We start from the raw sequence: 27,029 nt of genomic DNA, 5'->3' as shown, positions 1-27,029 counted from the left end.
CTCATGCTCTGAGTCTTAGTGAAAAAAGCTGGTATCCAGCTGAACTTTCTGGCTTTTGTATGGACTTAAGAAGTGACAAGAGACAGCCTTAAATGGCATTGTCTAAATTTTCTTGGTACTGAGACAAGCTGCCTTCTGGTTTGTATATAGCACGCTGTGGATGCCACTGTTCTTTTTGGATACTTGGTACAAGATGAGGCAGTAACGTAAGATGTGTAGCTTCTCTTTGCCATTGATTTTGCAGCTTTGAAGGGTCTGAACCTAGAACTTGGATTTCAGATTTGAAATGTCGGGTGGTCGTGAAATTGAGGATGCTTTTACACATGGTCGTGAAGAGGATGTCTTTATGCTGTGATAGGAAGCATGTGCACAGAGCTTGCTGGTATTTGTCCCAAGATTAATGAAGTGTCTTTGCAGATCTCCATCTGATTCAGAATGCTGTAGCTTAGTATTCCTCTGGGCCCTTAAGAAGGTAGTGTGATGTTCTGTGTAACTCAGGTAGCTTTCCCAGTAGCCGCAGCTCATGTCTTTGCATCTATCATGGAATGTAAATACACACTTGACCAGATTCTGGTCAAAGCATTCCAAACCAGTTCAGTGAAGAGTTAGGTATGTGCTCCATGTGGAATGAATTCATTTAGCTTCTGGGCAGAGCTTACTACTTGAGAGTGCTGCCTGCTTTGGAAGGAGTTTCTATAGCAAACTGAGCTCGGACAACCAACCAACTCATGGTGCTCCACTCATTCAGCACACTTAAATCTTAGCAGCATCAGAAAGTTCGTGGAATTCTTTCCTAATAACAAAATCACATACAGGATTTCAAGTTTTTCCACTGAATTAGAGTCCACAGATCTAACTGTGCCTTATTTCAAGCACCGACAATGGAATGGGGTGTTTAGCTGGGCTGTGAGATGGTATGTTATGCAGTAGGAATTTATTGCTGTAATGCATACAAACTCATTAACAAGTTCTGTGCCACAGGGGATGTTTTTCTTTCCTATGAAAATCATCTCAACTGGACAATCCTTGGTGCAAGTGGCCATGCCCTCCGTGTCAGTGACTGACAGATCTAATTCTGCCTTTGTAGCCCAGAGCCCGTTAGTTAATAGAGTTGTGAATATTGGTACTCAGAGGCAACCGTCAGAGTATTACAATGCATTATTTCTCTGATTCAGTTGGTATTTATCAAAGAAGGTGTTATCTCTAATGAATGCTGTGTTATCTTCAAATAAATTCCTGCGTGTGGATCATAATTTAAAAGAAATGAAAATTTAAGTAGCCTTACGGTTGCTTTGCGGTGGCAGAGAGAGATGAGTTTAGCTTGCCTGTTTGAATGGGATGTGATGGAAACCCAGAGTCAGTGTCCTCTCTGAGGGAAAGGGAAGCATTATGGGTTATACGATCAGATTAATAAAATCCTTAGTACATATGTATATTTCATACATGTCTCATCTTTCCCTCTATATCTTCTTGCATGGGAGCAGATAAAATGGAGAAGCAGCAGCACTGCCTTGCGAGTAGCAGAATAGGTTTCACTTCATAATTATCACACTGACATATTTATCCTTTCTCATGGAAGTGAAGATGCAGATATTTAAGAACCCTTCTTGCACAAAAAAGCCCAATTTCCGCTCAGCACTTAATTAGCACTTGTTTATGACACGGCATCTGATTTGATTTTCAAAACAAATTGCACAGTAAAGAGGCTGATATTTAAACTGTATAGTAACCAAAGCTCCAGCTGTGACTCAAATATTGTAAGCCTTCAGGGGTTGTGTTTAGGTCTAGAAAATAGGAACCCAGGCCTGTAATTAAATGTCCTCTAGAAATCAGCCTTTGTCGGGAAGGAAAGAGGCGCCACTGAATTTTAAATTGCTGACTTGTTCTCAGAAATCATTCTGTTGTTCTAGGCCTTACTGGGGTCTGCAGAAATCAAATGGATTAAAAATAGAAGAGTAGATGGCTAAAGGAACAATGCCGGTTAAGTGTTGAAGGAGAAAAGATCAGAGCAGTAGCAGTTAGAGTGCTTTCTAAGTTACCCCTGTGATCACTTTCCTTGGGATGTGAGTACTGAAAAAGAGCAAACTGAGCCCAGCAGCCCAGCTTCTTGTTGTGCAAAATGCTGGAGCAGATGCTAAGAAAAAAGCATTCTTCTGACTGATATTGTAATCATGGGCATAAACAGGGAGTGCTCATGAAAATCCAAAAATGAATAGATCCTCCTGGGCAGTTGTGTTGTTGATAGAACTGCCTTGAATGGATTGTAACTGTGGAAGATTGTACAGCTGACTGATAAAATAGCACAATTTTCTGGTGAGGTAGTTGTCAGCATTCCAGATCTTGTAGGGGCTAGGAAGGGGGGAGGGGCAGGTGTTTGGGTTTTTTTGTGTTGACAGATAACGTGTGGGTTTCTGTTGTGTCATTCAGTTGTGTGTCTGTTGTCACTGGGTATGGCAATTTGGGAAGCTTTAGCCAAGTCTACTTATTCGTGTGTGCCAAAGAAGACGTTCCTGGGGTTGCACACAGTGTGCCTGTAGGAGAGCTGCAGATGTTCAGAATTTGGGGGCTGGTTGTAAAGTGAAGTTTGGCTAATGGGGAGTGTGAATTAAGTGCTGATAAATCACCTCCAGAGATTTTAATAGTAAACTTATGCTTCTCCATCAGTAATTGCATTTGCTATGAATGGAGGTTCACTTGGGTGTGTATTCCACTTGAATGGAGTAGGCAGCAGCATACAAGCAGTGACACACCTTGCACTGCCAATTGCTTCTATGCTGTATAGTTCCTTTTCTGAATGAGAACAAGCTTATAAGACATAAAGGAGACATGCTGCATGCTGAGGGGGTTTTGCAGGCATGGCGCTGGGCCTTAGTTTCTCCTGTGTATTTAACTGGCTGGCATTGAAAAATAGAGTTTACAGTAAGCGCTAATCTGCTGAAAGTCCTGATAACTCCTATTGCTATTGCTCAGGCACTGGCATTGGAAGGAACCAGTGTTAGTAAGAGTTGTATAAATACGTTGCTATCTTGGTTGTTGCAGGCACTTCTGCATGGGAGTAATCCTGTTAATGGCAAAAGATTTGTTAATTTACTTGCATGTTTACAGGGCTGGGATCTTCAAATTAAATGGTTTAAATCATTCTTAAATCAATTACTCAAACTACTCCAGGCTGATGGGCTTTACAGACGTTAAGCAGCCTGCCAGTCCTAAGAGAAAGCTTTGCTGTTATCCTCTAATTTCCAGGCTAGGTGGCTGAAATGGAGGAAGAAGTAAGGTAGTTTTTCCCAGATATGTTGGGTTAACCTGAGCAGGTCCCAGGTTGCTATTCAGGTCTCTTTACTCCTGACACTGGGATTTAACCAGTGGCTTTTTATTTCTGCTTGTTTATGAAGACCTTTTTTTCCTCCCTTTGTTCCTTTCTAGATAGGGGGTACCACGCTGTGCAACATTTACAGAGCAAGCCAGATGTAAAGCACGGCTTTCTGGAGGGATATTGCTAGATATGTCACACTTATTATAGTTTCTTCCATTTTCAAATCATGTAGAAATGTCAGCAGCTCCTCTCAGCAAACCTGTGAGGTGGGTTAAATAAGTGTTGTCCTCATTTTACAGTGGTAGAGAGACTAACCACCCATGAAGTCAGTGCTGAACTAAGGATTAGGTCTTAGAGCGTGATGCTTCTAGCTGTGTTAGAGGTCCCCTAAAACATACTTTGTTAATGTGTGAGGCATCTCAAGTCCAAACTCAGCAGGTGAGTGCCGTAACCAGGATGTACTTGACTCTAATTTATCAGCTCAATGGAGGTTATTGAAATTCAGCTTTAACTCAGATTACTGGCTGGGACACCAGGGCATAATCTTCCTACTGTTTTGAAAGATTTAGGAGAATTTAAATTTGGACAGGGGAGAAGCAAATCAAAGTGTATTTTGAGATTTATACCCGCACTTCTCTTGGGAGGCAAGATTTTAGTATGTTCCAATTCATGTTTTTATTTCGAATTCCCAGGCTGAGCAGCTTCCCGCCCATAGCTGTGAATGTTCATCATTAAGTGGTGACACTTTTTTCCTCTCTAACAATTCTTATTTTCAGTGTTTGTGGGCACAGTTTGTACAAACTAAATATTGTACTAACACAAAGGCAGGTGGAGTTCAACTCATCTTGAGTAGACCTGTTCTGGAAATGAGAGACGTTTGCAGCCTTCCAGAAGGAGCGATGGGGGCAGGGATCTGTTGGTTTGGAGGGGGTACTACCTTGAATTAAGGGATTGTGAAATAATTGCCAAGAGTAGGAAAGATGGGGGGGACATGGTGTCTGAGCATGTCATACCTGATCCTGTTGTGATGTGATTCTCATTTCTAAGCATCCCCCCCATTTTTGGGATGGGGGAGGGCTGAATCTGCTTAGATTGGTGAGTTCTGAGAATCTTTGAACATCAAATCTTATGACAGGGAAAGCTTAACTTGTTTGTTTTGTTTTTTTTTTTTTTGTTTCCTAGTTGTAAACTGTGCTGTTTGGTTTGTGCTTCCAGAGCAGTTGGGTTTCTTGCTTTGGCCTCAACCTGATAAGGTGTAGAATCAATAAATGGGGGGAGGAGGTTATGTTTGTCCATTGGTTTGAATCACAATTTAGACAGCATGTGGGTGTAGTTTCCTGTTAGTCCATGCTGAGGCTGCACCTTTCAGAGCTATTCCATAATCTTTCCATGTTGTCCACTGTTGTGTCTGGCTGTGTTGATGGTAGTGGCACTAAGGACACTCTCATAGCCTGACTGCTGTTTCCATACCATGTGGTGTTGCATAGTGGCAGAAGCATTAATGATGTCTGTTAGGTGCTAGTACTACACCCACAATAGGTCTTGCTTATCCAGGTGCATTTGTGGGGGAATTCTAAGGAAATACCTGTATATACTAAGCTGAAATGTAAAATGGTGGAAATGCTTTGAAAATAAATAAATATGTAAATAAAACAGTGGTGGATTTGTTAGGAAAGTGTTCCTAAAGGAGCTGATAACTGAGGCAGCAAACGAGGTAATCTGGGGACCAAACTGTCATATGTGGCTTTAAAAAATCTGCATTGCTTAAAATGCTCCAGAATTTAGATGTAGGTTAGCTAGGTCCCAGTGTAAAAGGAGGTCTCTCTTTATGTCTATTCTCTCCTAGCCCAGAATACACATGCCAAAAGATGGATTCCAACTTATATCTTCTGGATACCAAGCGTGGCTAAAGCAGGTTGGACTGTATTATTGTTATTCATCTCATGTGAGGGACTGTGTTGGACACCTGTGCTTGTCTCATTAGTGAAGTACATAAATGAGGGTATAACGAAGTTACGGTGCCATGTTAGCTGATACTTCATAGCCATCACTGTTTTGTGTTTGTGCATGCTGTGTTTGTATCACATTTTCTCACCGGTCTCATGAATGTGCACCTCCTGTAAATAAAAGTTCAAAAAGCAGTCACCTGAAAGCAAAAGGGTCAGAGATGGGAAAGAAATCTGCAGCAACAGCTCAAATTACAGAATTAAAATGGGCCTTCAAACACAAAGCTGCGTGGCGGTGATGCTGGTAATAATAGGGAGGCCAATGGGTTAAAACACGAGAGGATTGCATCTAGTACCATTCAGATCTGCCTGGCTGGAACAGGCACGGACACTGGCTCACATCACATACCAATTGTGCTGTTTGACACAGTCTGACACTGCGGGGACTCCCCGCTCAGGAGCGGCCCAGTGCTATATTGCTCTGCTGTTATTAAAGGCCAGCCTTTAGATGTCTCAGCAGTCTGCCGCGAGCGATTGCTGTCAGCTTTTTCACTTCTGTGAGTGAAAAATCCCCCTTCAGAATAAGAGAAAAAAAGAAGCTTAATTTACAAATTGCTTGTATCAATCTCTCCATCGTGTGTGGATCTTCACAAGAGAAGCTGGCGTCCTTTGGAACACGCTGCTTAAAGTTGCTGGTGTTGTGGAAAGCCGGAATGGTTGTGTTGTTATAGCAACAACAACAGGAAATATGAAAACAACACAGAGAAGCTGCATCCTGTTGTTGTGGCAACTGGAGTTGTGGAAATGATGAAAAGTGGCAGTGAAAGGATCTATGGTGCTGGGAGCCTGTCAGAAACAAAGAGACAAGTCACCTGTGTGGGGTGGGAGAGGATTAGGAACAACAGCAGCATTAAGCTTTAAAGCACAAGAGTTTCATTGCAGGTGCTAACAGGATGGCTTCTGCTCTCTTCAGCCTTCTCTCCTCCAAGTACTAATGGTAACTTGTTTGTGCAAGTTGCTTGCTGCCATCATGTTGACTTCTGGGAAGCTGAGAAGAGCTGGAAAACTTACAGAAAGTTGGGCATTGAATCCAATTCTATATTTACAAACCATCGCTTTGGCTGAGTGATGTACCACAAAGGTGAAGTGTGGTTTGGAGCTTTCCACTGCCTGGGAGTCCCACGCTGCCAAAGGTCGACTGGGACACTGCAGCCAATGCCTTCCTGATTTCAGCTTTGCTGAGCTGGAGGCACAGGGTCTCAGAGGGATCTCAGCTCTGCAATTAATGTCTCTCAGAACTCAAGTTTGTTGACCTATGGGGCATGGCGTCAGTTCTTCTTATGTGGTAGGCTGGGAGAACAATAGAGGAAGGATTGTGTGCTCCTCTGGTTTTTAATTCAAAGGCAAACAGGCCTGCATCTGTTCTTACTCTGTTATGTTACCAGCGCTCTGATGCAGGTGGAAATGAGTATTTTTCAGAGGCAAAAATGCACAGGGGGAAAAATAGACAACAAAACAAAATGCTCAGAGATCTTCACATTGGACAGTCTGAAATAATAAAAGAACTTACACGTTGCTTCTACTTTCCTGTGTGGCTGCTTTCCTTTTGATTTTGTATTTACTGTTATTGGTTCTAAAGCCTTTGGCTTAAATATCCTTACTCCTTGATCCAGCTAAAGTTATAAACCTGAGCTTGTGTCATGAGCAGATGGTGTCTTGGAAATAGCTCTACTATTCTAATATCAGTGCTGCAGGAAGTATATGGGTAAGGGAGTTGGTACAAAGGGTGGTGATTTTTGATGAGAAGCAAGAGCTCTCATAAGCTTAGAGTTTTTGAGGTCAGAATGATTAGGTTTAGGAGATGCATCCAAAGGCCCTACCTGTAAGATTCCTAAAAGCATGTCTTGGAAAGAAAAGCACTTTTGGTTTATTTAAAAGCAGTAGTCTACATATGCATGCAGGTGGAATGATGTCTGTGCATCAGACTTATCCCTTCTGGTGTCTGTTTGTGTTTTTAACAGGATTCTAACATAATGATTTTCTTTTTTCCTCAGCATAGCTGAGTATTGATCTGCTGCCTGGCTTATACAGAATATGAGAAGTATCCGGTAACACAATGTATTAATGTGGGCTAAAACCAGCTTGTTTAACAGACGAGGTGGAGGAAGATGGAGTTCTGCAAGACTGGACACGTACTATAAATATCCATAAAACTGACAATTTTATCTAAAAACGGTGCTGGCTGGATTTGCATATTCTCAGCCTGCTTAAATAGGAGATAATAGTTGAACACTACCTGAGCACAGGTCGCCCACGCTGGTGTTGTTACCCTCTGCCCTTTAATAGCAGTTTATTATATTTAATGTTGCTGTGCTGCAGTGCAGAGCTGTGTTGTGTTCATACGTGGACTAGAGGAAACGCAGTACCAGCGGCCAGCAATGTGCCTTGCTTTAAGGAAAGGGTTTTAAGTAACCTGGAAAGCTCTTTTTACTCCAGCAGTTTGCTGCGAGTTTATCCCTTACAAGAAAGTGAACACCTACAGTTATTTTGTTCGGCCTCAAGCTTTGTTTAATCCTGTCTTCACACTGCAGCACTGTGCTGCTGGCAGCCCGTAACATCCCATCACCGAGATGCTGACCCTGTGAAGACAAGCTGCCATTGACTTCTGAGGGGAGGGGGGATTTTTGTCTGGGACTCGATCAATAAGATGTGACAATCCAATTCCTATATTATATTGATGCCTTCTGTGGTTTAAGCCAAAGTGTGAAATTGGGCAAATTAGGCTCTTAATTAGCTGAAACACTTACAAAACATTATTTTGATTACATAAACAGGGAATTTTAAAGCATCATTTTAAGTGGCTTGTGAAACATGGTAATTCAGAGTTATTGAGAATCCTTTCCCTCATATGCTGTTGTGAGCAAGTACAAGTCACCTAAGATATATAATATAATGCATTCATCTGAGACTTTCTGCCTCCCACTGTCTTTTGGAGTAGAATTTTTAGAGCCGAGTTATAAACCTGTAGATGTGTTTTATGCTGGAAATTCTTGGTGCTACGTTGGCTAGATTGGGACCTGCAAATGCTGCTGTAATCAAACAGGGCACCTGAGATATTAGGTCTGTGCTTCAGTCAAGTCAGCCGGAAAACTGAGTATAAAACCGGGTCTGGGGTGAAAACAGGATTATTGCACTAGAACTGCACTTCTCCAGTTTAAAAACATACAATGGCTGGAAATATTTTCTTTTAGCAGCTCTGTCCTTTGGTGTCTCCTCTGTAACTTCAGAGATGTGTGTTCTGGCTGTAGTGGGTCCGTGTGCTGTTTACGATTCAGATGATAATCCCTTGGGTGGGAAGTAGAAACAAACTTGCTTTCTGCGGTTCCTTATTAATGCTTGGCATTCTGATAGCACTTTGAGAGTGCCAAATGCCGCAAAGACAGGCGTTTTGAGGAGAAAAAAGGTATGTGTGATATGTGCATAACATAACAGTAATTGTCAGAGATTTTAAAGAATTAGGCAAAGGTAGAGGAACAGTCTATCCCCACTGTGCAGCACGGGGCTAAGGTGCCCTGTTGCTCTTTAGCCAAGCTCATGCAGAGAACCTGTTCCAAGAATTGGGTTTTTGAGTTTGCTGAACCTCAGGCTGTCTCATCTTCTCCCAAGTCTTGTGGCATAGTATGATTTTAAATTGTTAGAAATGGTGACAAAATAAGGTTTTGGATGTGATGTTGCCTAACAGCAACTTTTTCTACTCTTAACTAGACCAAGAGCATCCATTGTCAGCTTTTGGATAGCTCTGCACTTCAGAGCTTGCTGGGATTGGTTTCAGTGCATTTGGGTAGGTCTTGCTTTTAAGAACATGCTTGTAGCTCAAAGAGGCACATGCAAGTTCCTACCTGTTCCACTCCTCCAAGAAGGGCATGGCATCTGATTCAAAGCTCTGCAGGTGCACTGGTTTGTATATATGTCAGCTTCACGGATTAAAGGGCTTTAATTGTGAAAACATCAGTATTGTCTGGTTCAGATATGATCTATGCAAATTCCGTCCAGCATTTGGCAGCTGAGGATCTCGCACAGCTCCTAGCTGGGAAGCACGCTCCGTTCTGGGGCAAGTAAGTTCTGGTTGCTCATGAATCCCAGAGCCTGAACAACACCAGTAACCGCTCCTTGGGGAAAAGTTTTCTTCACAAACATTTTCCTAAAAGCCATGATTTGATCCTCCCAGATCCTGTTCAGGTAAGAAAATATTTGGATAATCTGAATATGTAAACTCCTTTCTATGTCCCATATGTTTGATATTTAAGAGTAGTTAGTGAAATGGAATCTCTTGTATAAAGTTACTGTAAAGTGAGGGAGTTAGCAGAAGATTAGAGAAGAGTTTGCATAATATGTATGTTTGGGGAAATTTACAGAAACTGAGATATTGTTGGAAGCACTGGTTGTGACAGCAAAGATGCGTTGCCCAGCACACGTGTGGTGCAGCATCTTCCAGCTGGAAGTGCTGGGGGGGCTCACAGAGGCATGGGCTGCACTAGAGGGGTTCTGCAGTTCCCCTTGTTTTATAACTTCATCCTCTTACTATGGAAAAACCGCCACGAAGGCAGTAACAAAGCAGTCAGAACTATCTCACATGCAGGGAGTGGGGGCCTGGGGTGTGAGATGTAAATGCAAACTTCACTGCTGTTGCTGTTTTTGGCTTAATCAAGGCTTACAGCTTTTCGTGCCTTTTCATGCCTATTTTCAACTGGAAAAAAAAACAAACAACAAAAGACAAAAAGAACTTGCAGAGAAAGTTATAAAAGTATTAATTTGCTCTGAGCCGTGCTGGTCTCTTTGCGGAGTTCATAATTAGAATCCTAGAATCATAGAGTTAGGCAGGATTATTTTTTGTTAAATGGGTATTTTTGTCTCTCAGGTATATAACTGCTCCACAACTGGTGGATCTGTATTCATGTGGTGAGGGGGTTTAAAGGCATATTATTTACACAATTCACTGAAATGGCTCCTCTGGAAGCCGGGTGGCTCTCTCGTGTAATTACGTATTTACTGTGCCTTGTATCCCCTGTTTGGATGGGGGGAAGAAAGAAAGAAACGAAGACCCACAAAAACCCACTAAAATAAAATAGAAGGATTTTCTTTTTTATTTTTTTTATTTTTATTTTTATTTTTATTTTTTTTTCTTTTTCTTTTTTTTTTTTTTTCCTGAAGTTATATCATAGAACTTTGCCCATAGGATCAAGTGTTAATCGAGCTGAAAAATGGAATATGTTTGGCAGGCTTTTAAATTTGAAAGTATGCAGATAGTGCTGGGAGGTGGTTTTTTTCTATCTATATCATGTATTTAATTGAACTAATACCTACCTGTACAACAGAGGGGGAACATACAAGATCTTTTTATTCGTATGTGTGAGAGGCTGAAAAGCACAGCAAAGAAATGGGCCAAAATGACTTTTTAGCAAGAAGCACGTTTCTGGAGTTAGGTTTCATGACACCAGCGTTTGCAATGTAAACAGCAGCTGCCTTCTCTGATACATTTCATACAATGTATTGCATTCTGTGGTGACAGGAATAGTGTGCCTTGGACACAACGTCAAAGTGGTGTGTTGTATTTTTGGCATTGGCTTAGTTAAATATGTGGCCAAAAAAAGTACTAAAAGAAACTGAGTGGGAGGGAAGAGTTTGGGGCTTTGTTCTGATTAAGTAATTGTGGCTGTTAAGAATCCTCCGAACATCTGAGCATTGATTTGATGAAGCATCATATAGGATCAGCATTCCTTAGGAGTAGTTCCTGCATTTGGATCTTGGAGAGCACGAGGAAACAATGTTCTGAGACTTTTTGGAGGAGAACTGTACCTCACAGTCATCCTCTATTGGACTTCTCCAGTGATGGAAATAAGAAATATGGGGAAAGACCTGTCTCCTCATGTCAAGCTCAGGGCTGGATGTAGTATGGAGTGTTCCTTTTATTGCTGTGGACCAGCAGAATTTCTGCTTCTCTTTGCCTTTTGTCTCCGTTTTAGTAATAAGTACTCGTTGTTTCTCTTTGTACCATGTTATCCAGCTCCCTCACTCATTGAGATCAGTGGGGCCAACCTGCAGAAGCCCCATTTCTCTCAGTTTTTAAACTATTCATCTTGTCAGCATGTTACATTCCACTTATGTTCCCTGATGGAAGCATTGTATGAACATAATCTGAGTTACCATCTCCCAAGAGGAGCAGAAATGGTATTGGTTTTTCTCTTCTAGAAGAAGAATTCTGAACTAGGAAAGGACTGAGATAGATGTGGTTAGCAGCTTAAATGAGTATTGGGTACAGCTGCCTAAAAATCAGCAATTAGGGAAGAAAATGGTTTTCTTTTAGGCTTTGCCACAGATGAGGTAAGAAGTGCACAAATACGTGTCATGTTGGCTGTACAGCAAAAGCATTCTGGGCATTGCAGAATCTGTTGTGAGTGCAGAGTTTAGCAGTGCATAATAGGTTATTGCCCTTCAGCATGTGTAAAAGGTGCATGCTTAAAAGGCATTCACACTGTACTACTCTCTAATTAAGATCTCCAAAGTGTTTATAGAGAAAATATCCTCAAACTAGTGTTGAATTTTTGTTGCTGTTTACGCTGAGTTTAGTACAGTGCGTCTGTGTTTTCACACCTCCTGTGCACTGTGGTGGTTAATCGCAGTAGTCCGAGGATCTGGGTTTTTCCCTGTGCAGAAGCACTTGGTTGTACAGGGGAAGGTGATGCGTTTCTGACCTGTAACATAATTTACTAAAACTGTGTTAGTCACCTGTAGTATATTGTATTTGCCGAAAGACCAGAAGAGAGCAAATTTGATAAAGAACAGTCTGAAATTGTAGCGTGTAATCTTGTAATACAATAGGAAATAAATGAGGTAACCAATTCTTGGCACTGGCAAAAATTTCTCCATTGAATGTGTGCTGAGATTTGTCTTTAGGATGTGAAATAATTGGGATAGAGTGTCGACTATTAGTGGCAAACCATCTGATGTACTAAAAAATGTTCTCGCAGTACAGTTACAAGAGTAGTTGAATAGGTTAAAATACGGCTTCCCTTCAATGCAGGGTTGCTGCCCACTCAGCTCAGCCTATTTTAATTCAAAGTGCAGCAAGCCTGTGTTAATCACAAGCAGAGCAGCTGCTCCAACCTCCGCCAGCAGCAGGATGCTGAACTTGCCTGAAACTGCTCTCTGCATTTCTTCAGTGGGAAGACATTTCAGAGGTCAAGGAATGGGACTTAAAAATCAGTGAGAAAAAGGAACCGTGGGTTTTTGTCAATTAGTTCCCCATTTGATGCCACTTAATGCCTTTTAAAGATGCGTAGCTTTTATCAAGGAACAGCTTTGCACCTCTGGGTTGGGACAGTGCACCCTGCCCAGTGCTGAGTGAGCAGCATCAGCATCCCAGTGTCAGGCTGTGGGCTGGACTCTGTGCTCTGCATCTTTATTTTAAAGAATTGATGGACACAGAGATGAGTTCAGGAGAGGATTTGGTCAGGCAGCTTTCAGGCAGGGCCGGTCCCTCGTTTGTGGAGCTGTCAGCACAATGGTGAGCATCAGACACGTGGCGTGCTGGGCGGATGGGGACAGAGGCCACTGAGATTTCCTGAGATCAGGCTGTAAATGAAGTTGTTCTGTTGGGTCACTCATCTGATTTACACACAAGCTGTTTCTCCTGAAGCACCTGGGGCCTTTTGTTCATGCTTGTGAATAAGCTTCTTTCAGTCACCAGCAGTAATTCAGAGTCTTTGCTTCCTTCAATAGGTAATAGCAAGTACAGCAGTGACATTTTCTCCCACTGCGTGTGCAACTTCACTCTTCTTTTTAACCTGGGTAACAGAGTTGTATCGCTCATACAGACTTTGTTATAGACTGGAGCAGATTGAGAAGTCATTTGAGGTGCTGGTAATTATTTACTGCGTACTTCCCAGCTCTGCAATAATGTTGAGCAGTGGGAGTGCATGGGTGAGCAACAATACCCTCTGCAGGTGCAGGGACAATGGGCCCTCGGTATTTTCCTTTGTTACCGTGGCAATTGGAGAGGAAGGCATTACCTCCTAAGTGCCCAATCTGCTGCTTGCAGCGACTCCATCTCACTTGTCTCATGGAAACTTGGAGGCAAGGCAGTCCAGCATTGCCGCTGGCACAAATATCCTCTCTTTCACTGCCTCTTTTCTTGTGCTTTGCTTACTTCAGATATTTAAAGTAAGCTCTTCCATTTGGCCAACCTATTTCAGTGGCTGTCAGCTCTTCCTCTAGTTGGTCGTCATGTGGCATAAAGCTGAGTGAGCACAGGGAATGGGGCAGCCTGGGAGGATGGAATAAGTGGTTGGGGTGAAACACTGTTAAATCTTCATGCATAAAGCAAACAAAAACTACCCTGTATTTATTCTTATCTTTTGAATCCTGTGATGAGTAGTGGTAAATATGAGATGCTCATCTATTGAATTTGATTTGCATCATCAGGGATACCGTGTTGTAGTTGATCTCTTTGTTACCATGATGTTCTTGGGGAGCACAGATGACCAACATAAACGTGTTAAGAAACTGGTGCAATGCTGAAGCGTAGATGTCTGCTTCATTTCATTTATTTATTCATTCATTCTTAAAACTGATCCTCACTACAGCTTTAATGGCTGGAGTGATGCACATTACATTGCACAGAGAAGATTGCTGGCCTCTGGAAGGTTTTGTATGTGGGAGTGCATGTTTGCTGGGAGGCTGGGATGGCAGATAAGAAGCGTGGCTTGGGTGCTTGCTACAATACCGTCTGCTATTTTTTGTCTTCAGGAAGGGCTTTATCTTGTGAGGTGTAACCCTATAAAGCACTCCACTTCTTGAGTTGCAGTGTCTTTGTGATGAGCTTTTAAAAAAGAAAACGAGGCGGAGAATTTATTTTAAGGTCCCATAAATGTGTAGAAAGCACGTTTGTATGGGTTGTGCTCCCCGGTGCTCTTTCAATACTATTTCTGGAACAGCAGCGTAAATTGCTACAAAGTGCACCAAAGAATGTGGTGATGGACGAGGTTGATCTCTTTATGGCTGTTTATACAGTGCCCAGTTATGTATGTTGGTGATCACTTTCCTGCTCAATCCAAGATGGGTTGAGTTGCTCCTACATAATAAACTTGTGCAAGATTTTCTAGCCCTCTTCAGAGCAAGAAATGGTTGCTCAAAAGGCAGCTGTCATTTCATACCCATTCCAGCTGCCCTTCCCACTCAGATTTCTTCCCCTCCCCCTTAAAGAAAAAAAAGAAGGCAGCAGGAGGGTTGCAAAAAAGAAGGGTGCAAGGGTCTGAAATCTCTAGCATCTAATCTGTCACATCCTATGGATTTCATAACTAGCTGCCCATTTAAAATAGTCTTGCTTCTTTTTTTCCCCTATCTTAAGAGTAATTAGACAAATGCAGCAGTGCTTGTGGCACATCAAGAACTGCAGGGCTGGTAAAGGCATTAGCTGTCATAATGCATGGTGAAATTTAATAGCAGTGATTTTAAATGAACGAGCAATTCCCTGCATTTCAGGGAGCGGTGGCTTTAACTGTACAAAATGGCCAGCATTTCCCTTGACTGGCTGCTTTGGCTTCTTTTCTTTTTGTATTTGTGCTTTGACAAACAGAATCTCTTTGTTGTAATAACAGTATTCTATTTAATGACTAACAAGGCAAGCAGAAACACGAAACTCCTATACAGTGTCACCAAGTTTCCTGTTCACCTCGGTTTGCAGGTTTCTCCTTCTAAACCCAAACATATGAATCCTTTCTTTCCCTGCCAGCATTCCTTTTAAAGCTGTCGATTCCTTTTCTGCATCCCTTGCAAAACTGCTTGTGTTTTGTTGTGCCTGGAGTGTGGCTATGGAGGGGGAAGAGGTGTGATTAATTGCAAAGGAACTTTTTGTTAATGGAAAAACTCTCACATTAGTGTTAGAAAAACTGTAAAAAATTACTTTCCTAGTCCACAGTACCTTTTTTTTTTTCTCCTTGCTATTCTGCCATTATAAAACTTCTCTGAAGGAAATGTCTCATCAGCAGTTTGCGTTCTCTGAAAGGTGTCTCAGTCTTTAAGGCTAGTTTCAGTTGTGTTGATGCCGTTTGGCTGCGCCTTGAAAGTTCCTGTAATCTGTGCCATCCTGTCTCATACGGTCCCATCTCATAGTTGTCCTTTCTCTGCAGTGCTCTATGCCCAGATCTCTGTGGCTGGGCTGCTCCAGCCTGGCGGACAGCATGCCCTCGCTGCGATGCCTGTATAACCCAGGGACTGGCGCACTCCCAGCTTTCCAGGTACTTTCCGTCTCTCTGCTCTTCTTTTCTCTCCATCCATGTCTGTGTGCATCCGCTTCTTTTCTTTGTTTGCTTTACTTCCATTTACTCTGCTTCATGCTGTATGCCTTTCTTGTGCCATTCAGAACTCCTCTGCTATTTAAACCCATCTTGTGTAGGTGCAGGGCGGCTCAGTGCTGGGGCATTTCCATTGCTTTGGTTTAACTGAATTATTTTGCCTAAATTGGTTTGGTACCATCATCATTTCCATCAGCTTTTAGTTGTGTGTTGAAAATATACCGCTCAATTCTGTTTTGCAGTGTCTGTTGTGTACAGTCTCTGATCCTAGAATCATTAAGGTTGGAAAAGACCCCCAGGATTGTGAAGTCCAACAGTGGTTCCCTTCATGTCTAAATTTTCCATGTGCCATTTGGAGGACTGAGGGGATGTCTTCATTGCAGCAGTGCTAGCTGATGCCTGCCTTTGATTACCTCGCATTTGGTAGCAGTAGCTTGGACACTTTGGCTTTAGAAAATTACTGTACAAGTAAGCTGTCAGTCAGATGGCAAATCAAGGTGCCTGCTTTTCTTTGGGCTCTGAGTTGGTGAGATTCAAGCTTTTCTCTGTCATCAGACAGCTTTCTGCGGAATGGGATTTGTTCAGCTGTTTTAGGTGACCGGTGAAGCTTTACAGAATTCAGCCTCTCTCATGGGGAGAGAGTGAGGCAGCTGCTAGGCTAGTGGCTAGAAACCTAACCAGAACTCTCAGGATCGTTGTGAACTCTTAATGATGGCATGTGGGTACAAACCAGAGAGGAGCAGGGACTGGGCTGCAGAGGTGTTCTATCGTGTCATATATTCTTTCTGAGATGGTTCTGTGTGAACTGCAGTGAGTGAAGGACTTGAGAAGTGTTTTTGCAGGATGTGCTCGTTGGACCTCGTGGCAGCATAAAGGTTTGTTTCAAGGCTTATGCTGCAGGATTTGTTAACTTAACGTGTGGCAGACAGTTTTATTCACCAGCATCTTGCAAAACCAGACAACGAGCAGACTAAAATCTTTCTGAAAACTTCAGAATCATCCTGATGGATGTTGATCTGCCTCTAAAGGATTGCATGCAGGGATTATTTCGCATTTGGCTTCCTGCTCCCAGGACTAGGAGAGTACCGTGGAAATAATCGTCTCAGTCTCAGGGGAGGCTTAAGTGTCTTGCATCATTTTGCTGCAACTCTTTTTGCTGAGCCAGCAGCAGCGCTGCTGGACTCTGGAAGGTGTCCTGCCAGCCCTCCTTTGCTGAAGCAAGCTTTTAGCAGAGCTTTCTGTGGGGGTGGGGGGATGGGACTTTTTATTAGTCTAAGAGGGCTCTGGAGACAACAGGCAGAATTTAGAATCCTGCTTCTAATACTGATTTGCATAATTTGACTAAATCGGATGGGCCTCATTCTTGGGCTATCCACTGTTGAATAAATTTTCGTTCTCTTTAAGCTCAGGTTTTAGAGAACCTTAGCAGTGTATTGAAAGCAGTTTATAAACTCAGATTGTGACTTTCTTTCTACTCGAATTACTTTTGATTACTCACAATAAGCATATATTACAAAGGGAAAGGGAGGCGTAAGATATTACTGATGGATATGAACAGTAACTTTTCTGCTAATATAGCATGTTCTCGATATTTGGGATCAGATGAGTCAGCAGCTGAACCATTTACCATGTAGTGCCTACTTGGAAGTGCAGGAGGGCTCTTGACATTCACATTCCTGCCGATTTGGTGAGCCATTTCCATGGATATTTAGTGACTATGGGAATTGGGGAAGCCTGCCCCACTTGTTGTTGGAAGAGGTATTCTAGTAGTCCTTGTAGCGCTCTGACTCAACGTTGAGGAACTCATTTAGTGCCAGTTAAGAAACTAAATGCCAGCAACAGCTTCTGCAGCAATGAGTCATCCGTTCTTCAGCCCATTTTTCAATGGGCTTTGATTCCCATTAACTTGCATGGTCTGGTGAGAGCTCCCCTGTGGGAGGCATGGCTTCAGCATTTCCAAGTGTGGTGGTCTTCTTGGAAGTGGTTTGAAGCCTGCTTGAAATGGCAAGGTTGGAATATTTAATCGTTTCTTTACGTCTGCTTTAGTATCAAATCTGTGGGAAAGCATTAAAGACTTCTCTTGTAGCCCAGCAATTTTTCTCATATTATTTTATTTTTTCCCTAGCAAGCTTGAAGTAACTGGAGAAGCATATCAATGTTCTTTGCTTGTGGCAAAAGAGAAGGTGCCATCTGGAAGGCCACTTAGTCACTGCTGAATTTGTCTGGTTATTTACATGCTTACCTTCAGATGCTCAGACAGAAATGTGGAAACAGGCTCTTTTTGAATAGCTCAGTTGAAGCCCCGCTGACTCCTCGTGGGGAACATTGGCAGATAGTCGATTTAGAGATGATTCCGTTAATACGTCAGATAACTTCATTTCTCTTCTTTGTGTGTTTTTATTATTGGAGACACTTGTGTGAAAACAGGATCTTCTGGTTGCTCAGCTCTGTTGGGCAATCGTCTGGCAGCGGGAAAGGTTTTAAGGCTAAACCCAGGAATGAGGGATTAAGGAGCTACAAACAGTTCTTGTTTTTTTAACATCTTCCATCTCGAAAGGCTTTGCAACTGATAGCCTGTCTGACTGAACCTCATAGAGATCACGGTGAAAGAAGGCAGCAAATTGGAACATGAACTCCTAAAGGCTGTTTTAGAAAAGGGACAGACATTTCATTTCGAGTGTCGCGGGTGCCAAATTTTACTGCAGAGCATCTGAAAACTGGGTTGCAAGCAGATTCCTCCCATAAAAACAAACTTGTGTAGGATGTATTTCCTCCTAGGAATTGGTGTGTTTGAAGTGTCCAGATGTGCCGACAGGTACCCGTTTTCATGACGTTTTTCATTGGGAGATGCTTACTTTCCCATTTCGCAGTGCTTGCCATGCATGCTTACAGGCTCAGCTTCTGCTGCCTTTGACAGTCACAGTTGTTTGAAAATTCTGATTTACAATTACATCCATCTCTTCACATTTATTTCCTTCAGACTGCTCATTTTACCATAAAAGTTGATGTTTTGTTGCTGAGGATCACAGAATCCTTCATTAAGGTTGGAAAAGACCAGTAAGATCATGCAGTCCAACCATCCACCCACCCCACCGTGCCAACCAAACCCCATCCCTCAGTGCCACATCTCCGTGGTTCTCTAATGCCTCCCAGGATGGTGACTCCTTGGGCAGCCCATTCCGGTGCCTGGCCAATCTTTCTGTGAAGGAGTTTTTTTTCTAATATCCAACCTGAAATACAGAGTAAAAGTGAAGGGTACTACGTTATTTATGGTTTTACTGGATGTTTGAGGTGAGCAAGCTGTGCATAGGCAGAAATGCGTTCACATGAAATGCATTTGAAGAAAAGTGGTTTGGCTTTGGAGAAGACTTCTGTTGGTAGGAATAGGTGGGTGCCTAATGGGGAGGGAGAGTGGTGTCCAGCCTGCAGCCCCCAGCCCAGAGTAGTGAGTTCCCTTGCCCCAGCCTGTGTTCTGCTCTCCCTCTCCCAGTGGCTGCATGGAACGTGTCTGGGGGCTGTTTGCAGGGAGCCCCTAAAACCAAATCCTAATAGTGGTGGCTGATAGCAGGAGCAGCTGGCTGTGGAACCCCCGGCTGGCGGCAGCTCGCCCCTGTTTATGGACGTCGTTAGGTGGCCCCCAACTGTTTACAAGACAGCAGAGGTGAGGCCTTTGATTGACAAGTCAGAAATGCATTAGATCATTCCCTCTGCCAGTCTCTGGTTCATGCTGTTAAAAATGTCAGCCTCTCCAAGTTTGAATGGCAGCCCGAGGGCCTCCGAAGCTTTTTGTTTTCTGAGATGGAAACACAAATTGGATGTGTGCCTGAGCGCTTCATCCTGGGCTGTAATTTCATCTTTTAGCTAAGAACCACAAGGTACATGAGCAAAGCACCCTGTAAACAATAACACCGGGGAAAAAAATAAACAAGGTCGTGTTTCTGGTACGTTGATCCACCGGTGTCCTGACCTCTATCACGTTGAACATCTCCACTCTGATTGCTGTTCCCTTTGGCATTACAATGAGAGGAGAGAGACTGACACAGAGGCAAAGATTTAAAGTTGCAGTGTTGTTGCACATTCCTCGTATTGGCTATGAAATATTGAACTGCCACAATGTGACACCTGGGTTTTTAAGCAAAGTTCCTCGTTGTGGGGCATCGGTTTCTCGTGTTTCTTCTCATCTTATCGCCTGGCAGGAGCCAATTATAAAGGCATGAGAAGGGGGTAAGGGAAGGAGCTCAAGAGTGAAACCAAATGAATGCATCGATTTTTTTTTTCTTATTTATTTATATTTTTTGCACTGTGCTCCATTCTCCATCCTGCCCTCAGCAGGGGGATGTGCTCAGGGTGCACTGTGCAGCCCTATGCAGTGCCCTGCAGCCAGCATGTCACTGAGCGCAGTGCAGGCAGGTCCTTATTGCACCGTGTCTGTTAGGCTCATCGCTTTGAAAAACGGACCCAACCTGCCGCCCAGCCCCACCTTAACCCCCCTCCCTTGTTGGAAGCAGGGTGCTGAGAGCTGCTTTGACAAACAGCATATGCAGCACCGCGTTGAAGGCGTACAGGTATTTCTAAAGCGAGCTCCAGCTCCTAAGGATTGCGAACATCTGCTTGGAGGTATTGTAGAGCTGCACAATGCACTAATTGAATTACTCTTTTCTGGAGTTGCAGACTGCACTAATTGAATTAGAACCAGCCTGTATGTGTGTGTGTGCGTGTGTGAGCTAACGCGTATCAGCGCGCATGTGTGTGAGGCCGGGCCGGGAGCCGCGGGGCGGCGATGGTGCGGGCTGTGCTGCCCCCTGCTGGCCAGACCTTGGCACTGCGTCTCCTTGTTACTTCACGGCTTTTCTCTTTTAATTGTCATTTCTCTTCTCCTCATCCAATTTCAACCAGATTACTTACTTTTCTATAAAATTTAATCCATTTCCATGCAGCTTTTTGTCCCCTTGGTACATCCTTCTCACAAAAGCTGTATGAGAGATAAACTGGTATTTGTTTTGCTTTAACAGTTGCTCCCTTGGTGCGTGGTTCTTATGTCCGTATACTTGTCCTGTGTCTGGAGATGTTAAACAGGGCTTCGAAATACTGCTGAGAACCAGCAAAGTGCTGCCTGTGTGCAGAACCGGGGCACTGAAATGTAGCTAACTCCCTTTAAGGGGCTAACAGGTAACTGCTTTACATGTCCTAAAAGACATGTGTTGCTTTAGGATTTAGATTTGTGGTTTTGAATGGTTTAGATCTGTAGTTGTTTCTCTTTAGCATTCATTTGTGTGTATGTATACGCCTACATTGATATATGCATATGTAAGTGTGTGTGTGTGTACATATATATGTAAAATATCAGGTTATCAGCCTCCTTGGATCCCTTCCATCCCCAGTATGACTATCTAGTCATAGTGCTGTTAGCACACATTGCCACTGAAATAGCCAAGTAACTCAGTGATTGTTCCCAAATCCTTACTTGGGGTTCGTGTTTTGTTCTCAAATGTAATTTGGCACCATTGCAGAGCTCCCTAAAATGTGCTTGCATGGGGTAATGATCAACCTGCCATCTTCTCTGTGCCATCTACAAGAAAGAAAGAGGCTCATGATTTATTCTCTCTCAGAATATAACCTTATATCCAACAAACAAAGGAAGCCACTCTTCGTTCAGCCAATAAAGCTGCATACATTTTTTGTCTTTCAGCAATATGCTTTGCACTTCCATGGCGTCTTCAGAGTAATAAACTGTGCAGCAACCTTTTGATGTAGGTAATAACATTTGACCTTGCAACAGAGTACGTTTCCTTGTTGAAATGAAGGCAACTAACACCTTGATGCTTGGGGTGGTTCTTCATTTAAGGAAGAAGTGGGTAGCGTAGGACGCCTCCTGCAGTGCCTTCTTTTGGCACACTCAGCAGTGGAGCTGTGCTGTTGGGGGATTGGGATTGTCACCTTTCAAATAAGGTGGGGGTGAGTTCAGCACTGCTTTAAGAAGCTGTAAGTGGGAAGGAATCCATTCCTTCCAGTGTGTAAAGGGCTTTTAAAAACAATCTATTTCTAGAACCGAAATTGTCCTGGGACCAGCTTTTGATATAAAAATTCATAGAAACCTGTTTTTTTCCGAGTGTGGTAACTTTGTGCCATAGTGCTGTAGTGTTAGAATTCACATTGGCCAGGTTGTTCTGTAAATTAAACAGTGACAGCTTCCCTCGGGGGAACAGCCAATGTATTTATGATGATGTGCTGATTACACAAAATACACTGCAAGCAGAAAACAGCTGCAGAGAACAAACCTCTTAAAAGAATACAATTACAAATAGCACCCTCAGTATTTCTAGTGGAGAGAGTAAAATACAGCATGCTAATGCAGGCTTCCCGTTTGCTTCCAAAGACGAAAAGAGAAGAGGCTGAATTATGGGTGGATGCACACCCAGCGCCGATGCAGAGCAGTATGTGATCCCCTTCTGAAGGTGAAGGGCAGGAGCACACTGCGGGCCTGCTTTCAGCTCTCCTTTCCTAACCCTTCTGTGACTGCAGCCCTGCAGCACTGGGAGCTGAGCATCGCCTCCAGCTCCGGCCTGTTGTGCTGTGACTGAGGCAGCTCCTACCTCCATCCTGGTTTAGTATGGAGACATGATGAGGTTAATAACAAAGGTTGGCGATACCAGGCTGACTGGATGAAGCATGTTGTAGGGATGCTATGGAAAAAGTCTCTGATTTAAGGCTCATCCCTTTTCTACTGCTGGCTGTTTGCTTTGAGGAACTTCTAGATATAAATTTCAGTTGTTTCTTTCCTAGACTGCAGTGTTCCATTTTTAAAAGCTCCGGTGACTTGTACGTATAAGGCAAGGCCACGTGTGGGCCACTTTAGCATCCAGTTGAGGATACAGCAGAGTAATGTCATCGGTTTGGATATTAGGAAAACTAATTTTCAGAGCAGTGCTGCAGTGGCACAGCTGCCCAGGGCTGAGCTGTCATACTTTGGTGATTAAAATATGGCATGTTACTTAGGGCTGCGTTGTGGGTGCTTGTCGTAGAGTTCAAGTCCTGAGAACGCCCTTTCTATCTGCTTTTTGAGCTCACCGATGGATAAGCATAATGCCCTTAAGAGTCCATAATCTCTTGTGTTTGGTGTCTTTGTTGTGTTCCGAGGCCAGTATCAATAAAAGATGTTTCAAATATGGGCAAAGAACTTGTCCATTTAAAATGAAGAGATGTTGCCCCTTCAACGTATAGATCTGATTTGAAGGCAGATGAAGTAACAGCATTGGCAGTCTAATTTGGAAGGACTTGCTTAAAAGGAAGGATCAGGTTTTCCATCTATGGATTGCTGGCATCTACTAATAGCCGGTTATTCATCTGTCTGCATTTCCTTCAAATGGTTTTTGAGCCTCCCTGCGTTGTCCTGCTTTGCTGACATGTATCCCATGTGGCAAGAAGGAGTTTTGTATAATCACCCTGCTTTAATCAATAGAATAATTGATAAACCAGATAAGATTTAAACTGATTACCTCCCCGAGCAGAACTCCCCGAGGGCCTTGGACTCTCTTAATTTTGACATGTATGTTGTGTACCCCGTGGATGAAGTGCAGTTTGAATTATCTGTTTTTATTTGCTTAATGACGGGGAGGGTGTTAAAGTCAAATGTTTAATTAACCCAGCAATGGGCTGCGCTGTCACTTACACACACATCCAGCTGATTGAGATATCTCACCGAGAATACTGAATAGGAATGATAATGTGGCACTGAGACGGAAGATTGCTTTTTCAATCCATTTGCTGGGTCACTGCTTTGAATGTCTTATTGGATGAAAGGCATTCAGCCTAGGAAAAAAAAAATCGGCATTTAAGTACATTTTGTTTTCCTGGCCCCTCTCCACCAAGAAGTTAACTAAAACGATATGTTGTAGGTTTAATAAGCCGTTCATGTTGTAGCAAAAAGCTGCGAATAGTGGATCTCAATCGCTGGTGATCTAGAGCTGTATAATTTCCTATAGGAACAAAATGTTTGCCAGCCCCAAGGTATCCAAAGACACGCTGCTGTATACACCTTTATCTTTCATTCTTTGATTGCTTGGCTACCTGCTTGATTTGATGGTCTCTGTAGCAGGTCCAGCTCTTCATCCTTACCCAGGGCAGTGAGATTTGCAATGACATTTTGTATCTCCTCGCAAGAAAATGGTGTTTCATAGTTGGAATTATTTTGTAATAACAGAAGTGAATGTTGAGCTTTTAAGTTGGAATATTACAGGAGAGACTGTTGTGTGACCACGTTGAAATTTGGTATAGACAAACTGGAAGCACACAGGATTCTTTTCTTGGGTGCTAGTTGTTATTATAAGGCCGTATTGCTGGCTAGTGAAACCTTGAGATGTGCAGTGCCTGATCTGTCATTTCCCCTTTTGCGTTTTTCTATTAAAAATAATACTGAGATTATTTCTACTTGACGAGATGGAAGGATGGAAGGCTGGGGCATGTTTAGGAGAAGCATGACGCAGTGCAGCAAGGTCAGGGCAGGGTGGCTGGGTTAGATACATAGGAGTGAGCAAGCTGTGGGTTCTAAGGAAGGGGTGCAAGGAGTCTTGGATGAGCTTTGGTCTGTGTGATAGGAGAGCTCAGAATGAGAGACTTTTGTAGGGGGGGGGGGGAGCTGGGGAAAGATGAAGATAATGAAGGTCAGAGATGACCAGAGATGGGAGAGTGTGGGGATTTATAGTGAGAGTGTCATCACTCAGCACTGGTCCTGTAAAAAGTCACAAAGTCTTTCTTCAAGAAGGACGTGCAAGCTGCAGTAAGGCTTGCCCATATTACAGCCCATTTCTCAGAGCTCTTGCAGTTCCTATGCAGATGAATCTGTAATGAATATTGTAGGAAGAAAGTTAATCTCTATCTAGAGAACTTTAATAAGTAAAAAGTTTTATAAGATTCTCCCATGATCTGCTGGCTTGTCCTGGTTCTTGTTAGTACTAGAAATATGTTTTTGACACCTTTTTTTGTGGCTGTTGGCTTATGTCCGCAGCCTGTGAAACCTGGCTTTGTGCTTCTTTCTCCTTGTGCACAGGAGAAAATCAGCTAATATCGTACTCAAAGGTGCAGGAAAGAAATACGCTGCTAAAAGCTGTGATTCATGGGAGGGGAGGGAAGAATCCTGCTAACTCAGGGGCGTGTGGAGTTTTAACATTCAGTACTTCAGCATCAGGAGATGAGTGGAGAAAATGAATTTTTGTGAAAGGAATGTAGCAAAATGACAGTAACAAAGAAGCGAGAGCCAAGATGTGATTGATTCTGTTTCCTCTTTAAGGAGCTTCTGTTGCATGCAAAATCCGTCTTCCTGAAGTATGTGTGGCACAATTCGGCAGCCCTGCAGACAAATCGGCCTCGCCTGAAACCGCTTGAGGAAGAATTTGAGCAAGAATTTAAAAGATTGGAGAAATGTTTAGGGTTGTCCTAAAGAATAGGAATGGAAGAGGGCTGCTTTGGGCAGTGTAGGAGCAGGGTGACTTGCTGGTGAGAGACAAACGAAAGCAACATGATTATAAGGTTCAGAGCGGGTCCTGAGATCGCTCTTATGTGAGTGGCCCGGTTCCATATTCAGAAGTGTACCCATATTATGTGTATCATAAAGGTTAATTGGATGTTTTCACCCAAGCTTTTTGAGAATATGCGCTCTGTGTTCCTTAAAAAGATGTAGATGGCTTTGAACTACTATAAAATCCTGAGTACAAGATGTGTGCTATAAAGTCATGCATGGAAAGTGCTCGCTATAAAGGTGTGTGTACCTGCAAAGGTGCTGATCGATCTGTGCTATTTAGGAAAGGAAATTCTGAAACAGACCTGGCTGTGGAAAAATGCAAATAATAACATTTAGCCAGAGGTCCTTAAGGCTTCTTAAGCTCTAACCTTGTTATGAGGAATGGCGAAGTCGAACTGCCTAATGCAGATGTCTGAGTTACAAAAATAACCAGATGTCCTGATTAGCAGAAGCAAATGTTCTTCCCTTAATCCACGTGAAATTATATTCAAAGGCTCTCCGGATGTAATGCTTGTGTAAATAAGGCACCAACAAACACTGGAATAGAAAGGGCCATTGGCCAACTAGCTCGCAAAGCTTGAAAGCTTGAATATTAAAAACAAATTTACCACTGCTGACTCTCTTAAATTCACAGAACAGAAATGTTAAGCAGGGCTGCTTCCCGGGGAATGGGGAAAAGCTGTTCTCATTAGCCGTATTTTCTCTCTCTCTCTCCCACTCTCGTTTGAGAAATGTCTACGAAGTAAAGCTGGCTGTTCAGAATTTCCCTAAATGCCTTCTTCCCCACACCTGGATTTCCGTGGTGTTTTTTAGCTGTGGCTCAGATTTGTGCTTTTTGATACGTTCCTTTATCAGATATTTATCGGATATTTATTACTGGCTTCTGATATTCTAACAGTAAGCTGAATGTGCTGTTCTCATAATGCTGAGACTCCCCCCATCTTTAGGTCACCTTTTCTAATGCACCGATGATTAATAAGTTAAATCAACTTGATATGAAACTCTTCTGGATGCCATGAAGTTGCAGCATCAAGCTGCGTTGCTTTGAAAATGTGCATCTTCCTTTAATCTACAAATTATGGGTGTGAGAGAAAAATAAGGGAAAAACAGGTAGGAACTGGAAGCTGGCTGTGCTCATCGGCTTTCCTTCTTGGCTCTCAGTTACTCCAAGGCTGCAGCAGGTCTGCTCACTTGCTGTCATTCTAATGCTGAGACATAAACCCCATGTGGAAGTACCTTTTAAGTTAAAACTTGTAAGGTCTGGGAAACTTGTCTGTGCCTCCATTGTGGGCTGGTCAGCCCCTCGTGCCTACATACTGCAATTTATGGCTTTCTCTGAGAGGATCTAATCTCAGTGAATGTTCAGAGCAGCAAATGCCAGAGAGGAATGGGGTCTAATACTTATCTCTGCATTTTCATTGCCATGGATCTCCCTGTGTGTTACAGCTGTCATTTTTGTTTTATATACCAAACAGGCAGAGAATTGCCTTAAAACTTGATTTTTTTTAATGCTTTTTTTTTTTTTTCTCTTTTTTTCCCCTCCTTTCAAAGAACGTTTCCAATGTTAAAGGCTGCTTTTATCTAGCAGGGTGACTAGCCAAATAAGCATGAATTTGAATGCTCTAGGCCTTGTGGTAGGAGAAAAAGGAGAAGCTATTGTGAAGTGCTTTTAGTGGATGTTAGACCCATAATTTTTTTAACGGTAATACTGCTTTCAGGCTGACATTGGCTATGCCAGGATTCATCCAAGCACTGTTTGAAATGGCTGAGATATTTATAAACTGACAGACAGCATTTATAAAATCAGGATGCTGACAGTCCCTTAACGATAACAATGGACTTGGGCTCATCTATCACTTACAAAGGTTATTGGAAAGGGAACGTAAGGCTTATATGGGCCT

General features: G+C 42.8%; 1 protein-coding gene across 9 annotated transcripts in view; it reads left to right on the top strand.

Annotated features, from left to right (window-relative positions):
- Positions 1 to 27,029, top strand: part of BTRC (beta-transducin repeat containing E3 ubiquitin protein ligase) — a 106,227-nt gene that overhangs the window by 10,496 nt on the left and 68,702 nt on the right. For 3 of the 9 annotated variants that reach the window (XM_015867023.2, XM_015867022.2, XM_015867020.2), the window contains exons 2-3: positions 5,160 to 5,228; positions 15,447 to 15,554. The exons of 3 other annotated variants lie outside the window; for them this stretch is intronic. In XM_015867023.2, coding sequence (XP_015722509.1) covers positions 5,160 to 5,228; positions 15,447 to 15,554 — 177 coding nt within the window. The remainder of the gene's footprint in view (positions 1 to 5,159; positions 5,229 to 15,446; positions 15,555 to 27,029) is intronic. 3 more of the 9 variants (XM_032445547.1, XM_015867024.2, XM_015867021.2) reach the window with 2 other exon arrangements.

The sequence above is a fragment of the Coturnix japonica genome, chromosome 6 (assembly GCF_001577835.2).
Source record: "Coturnix japonica isolate 7356 chromosome 6, Coturnix japonica 2.1, whole genome shotgun sequence".
In the NCBI taxonomy this organism is placed as follows: Eukaryota; Metazoa; Chordata; class Aves; order Galliformes; family Phasianidae; genus Coturnix; species Coturnix japonica.
Note: the sequence above shows the minus strand (reverse complement) of the source record. Positions and strands in the feature narration are given on the sequence as shown.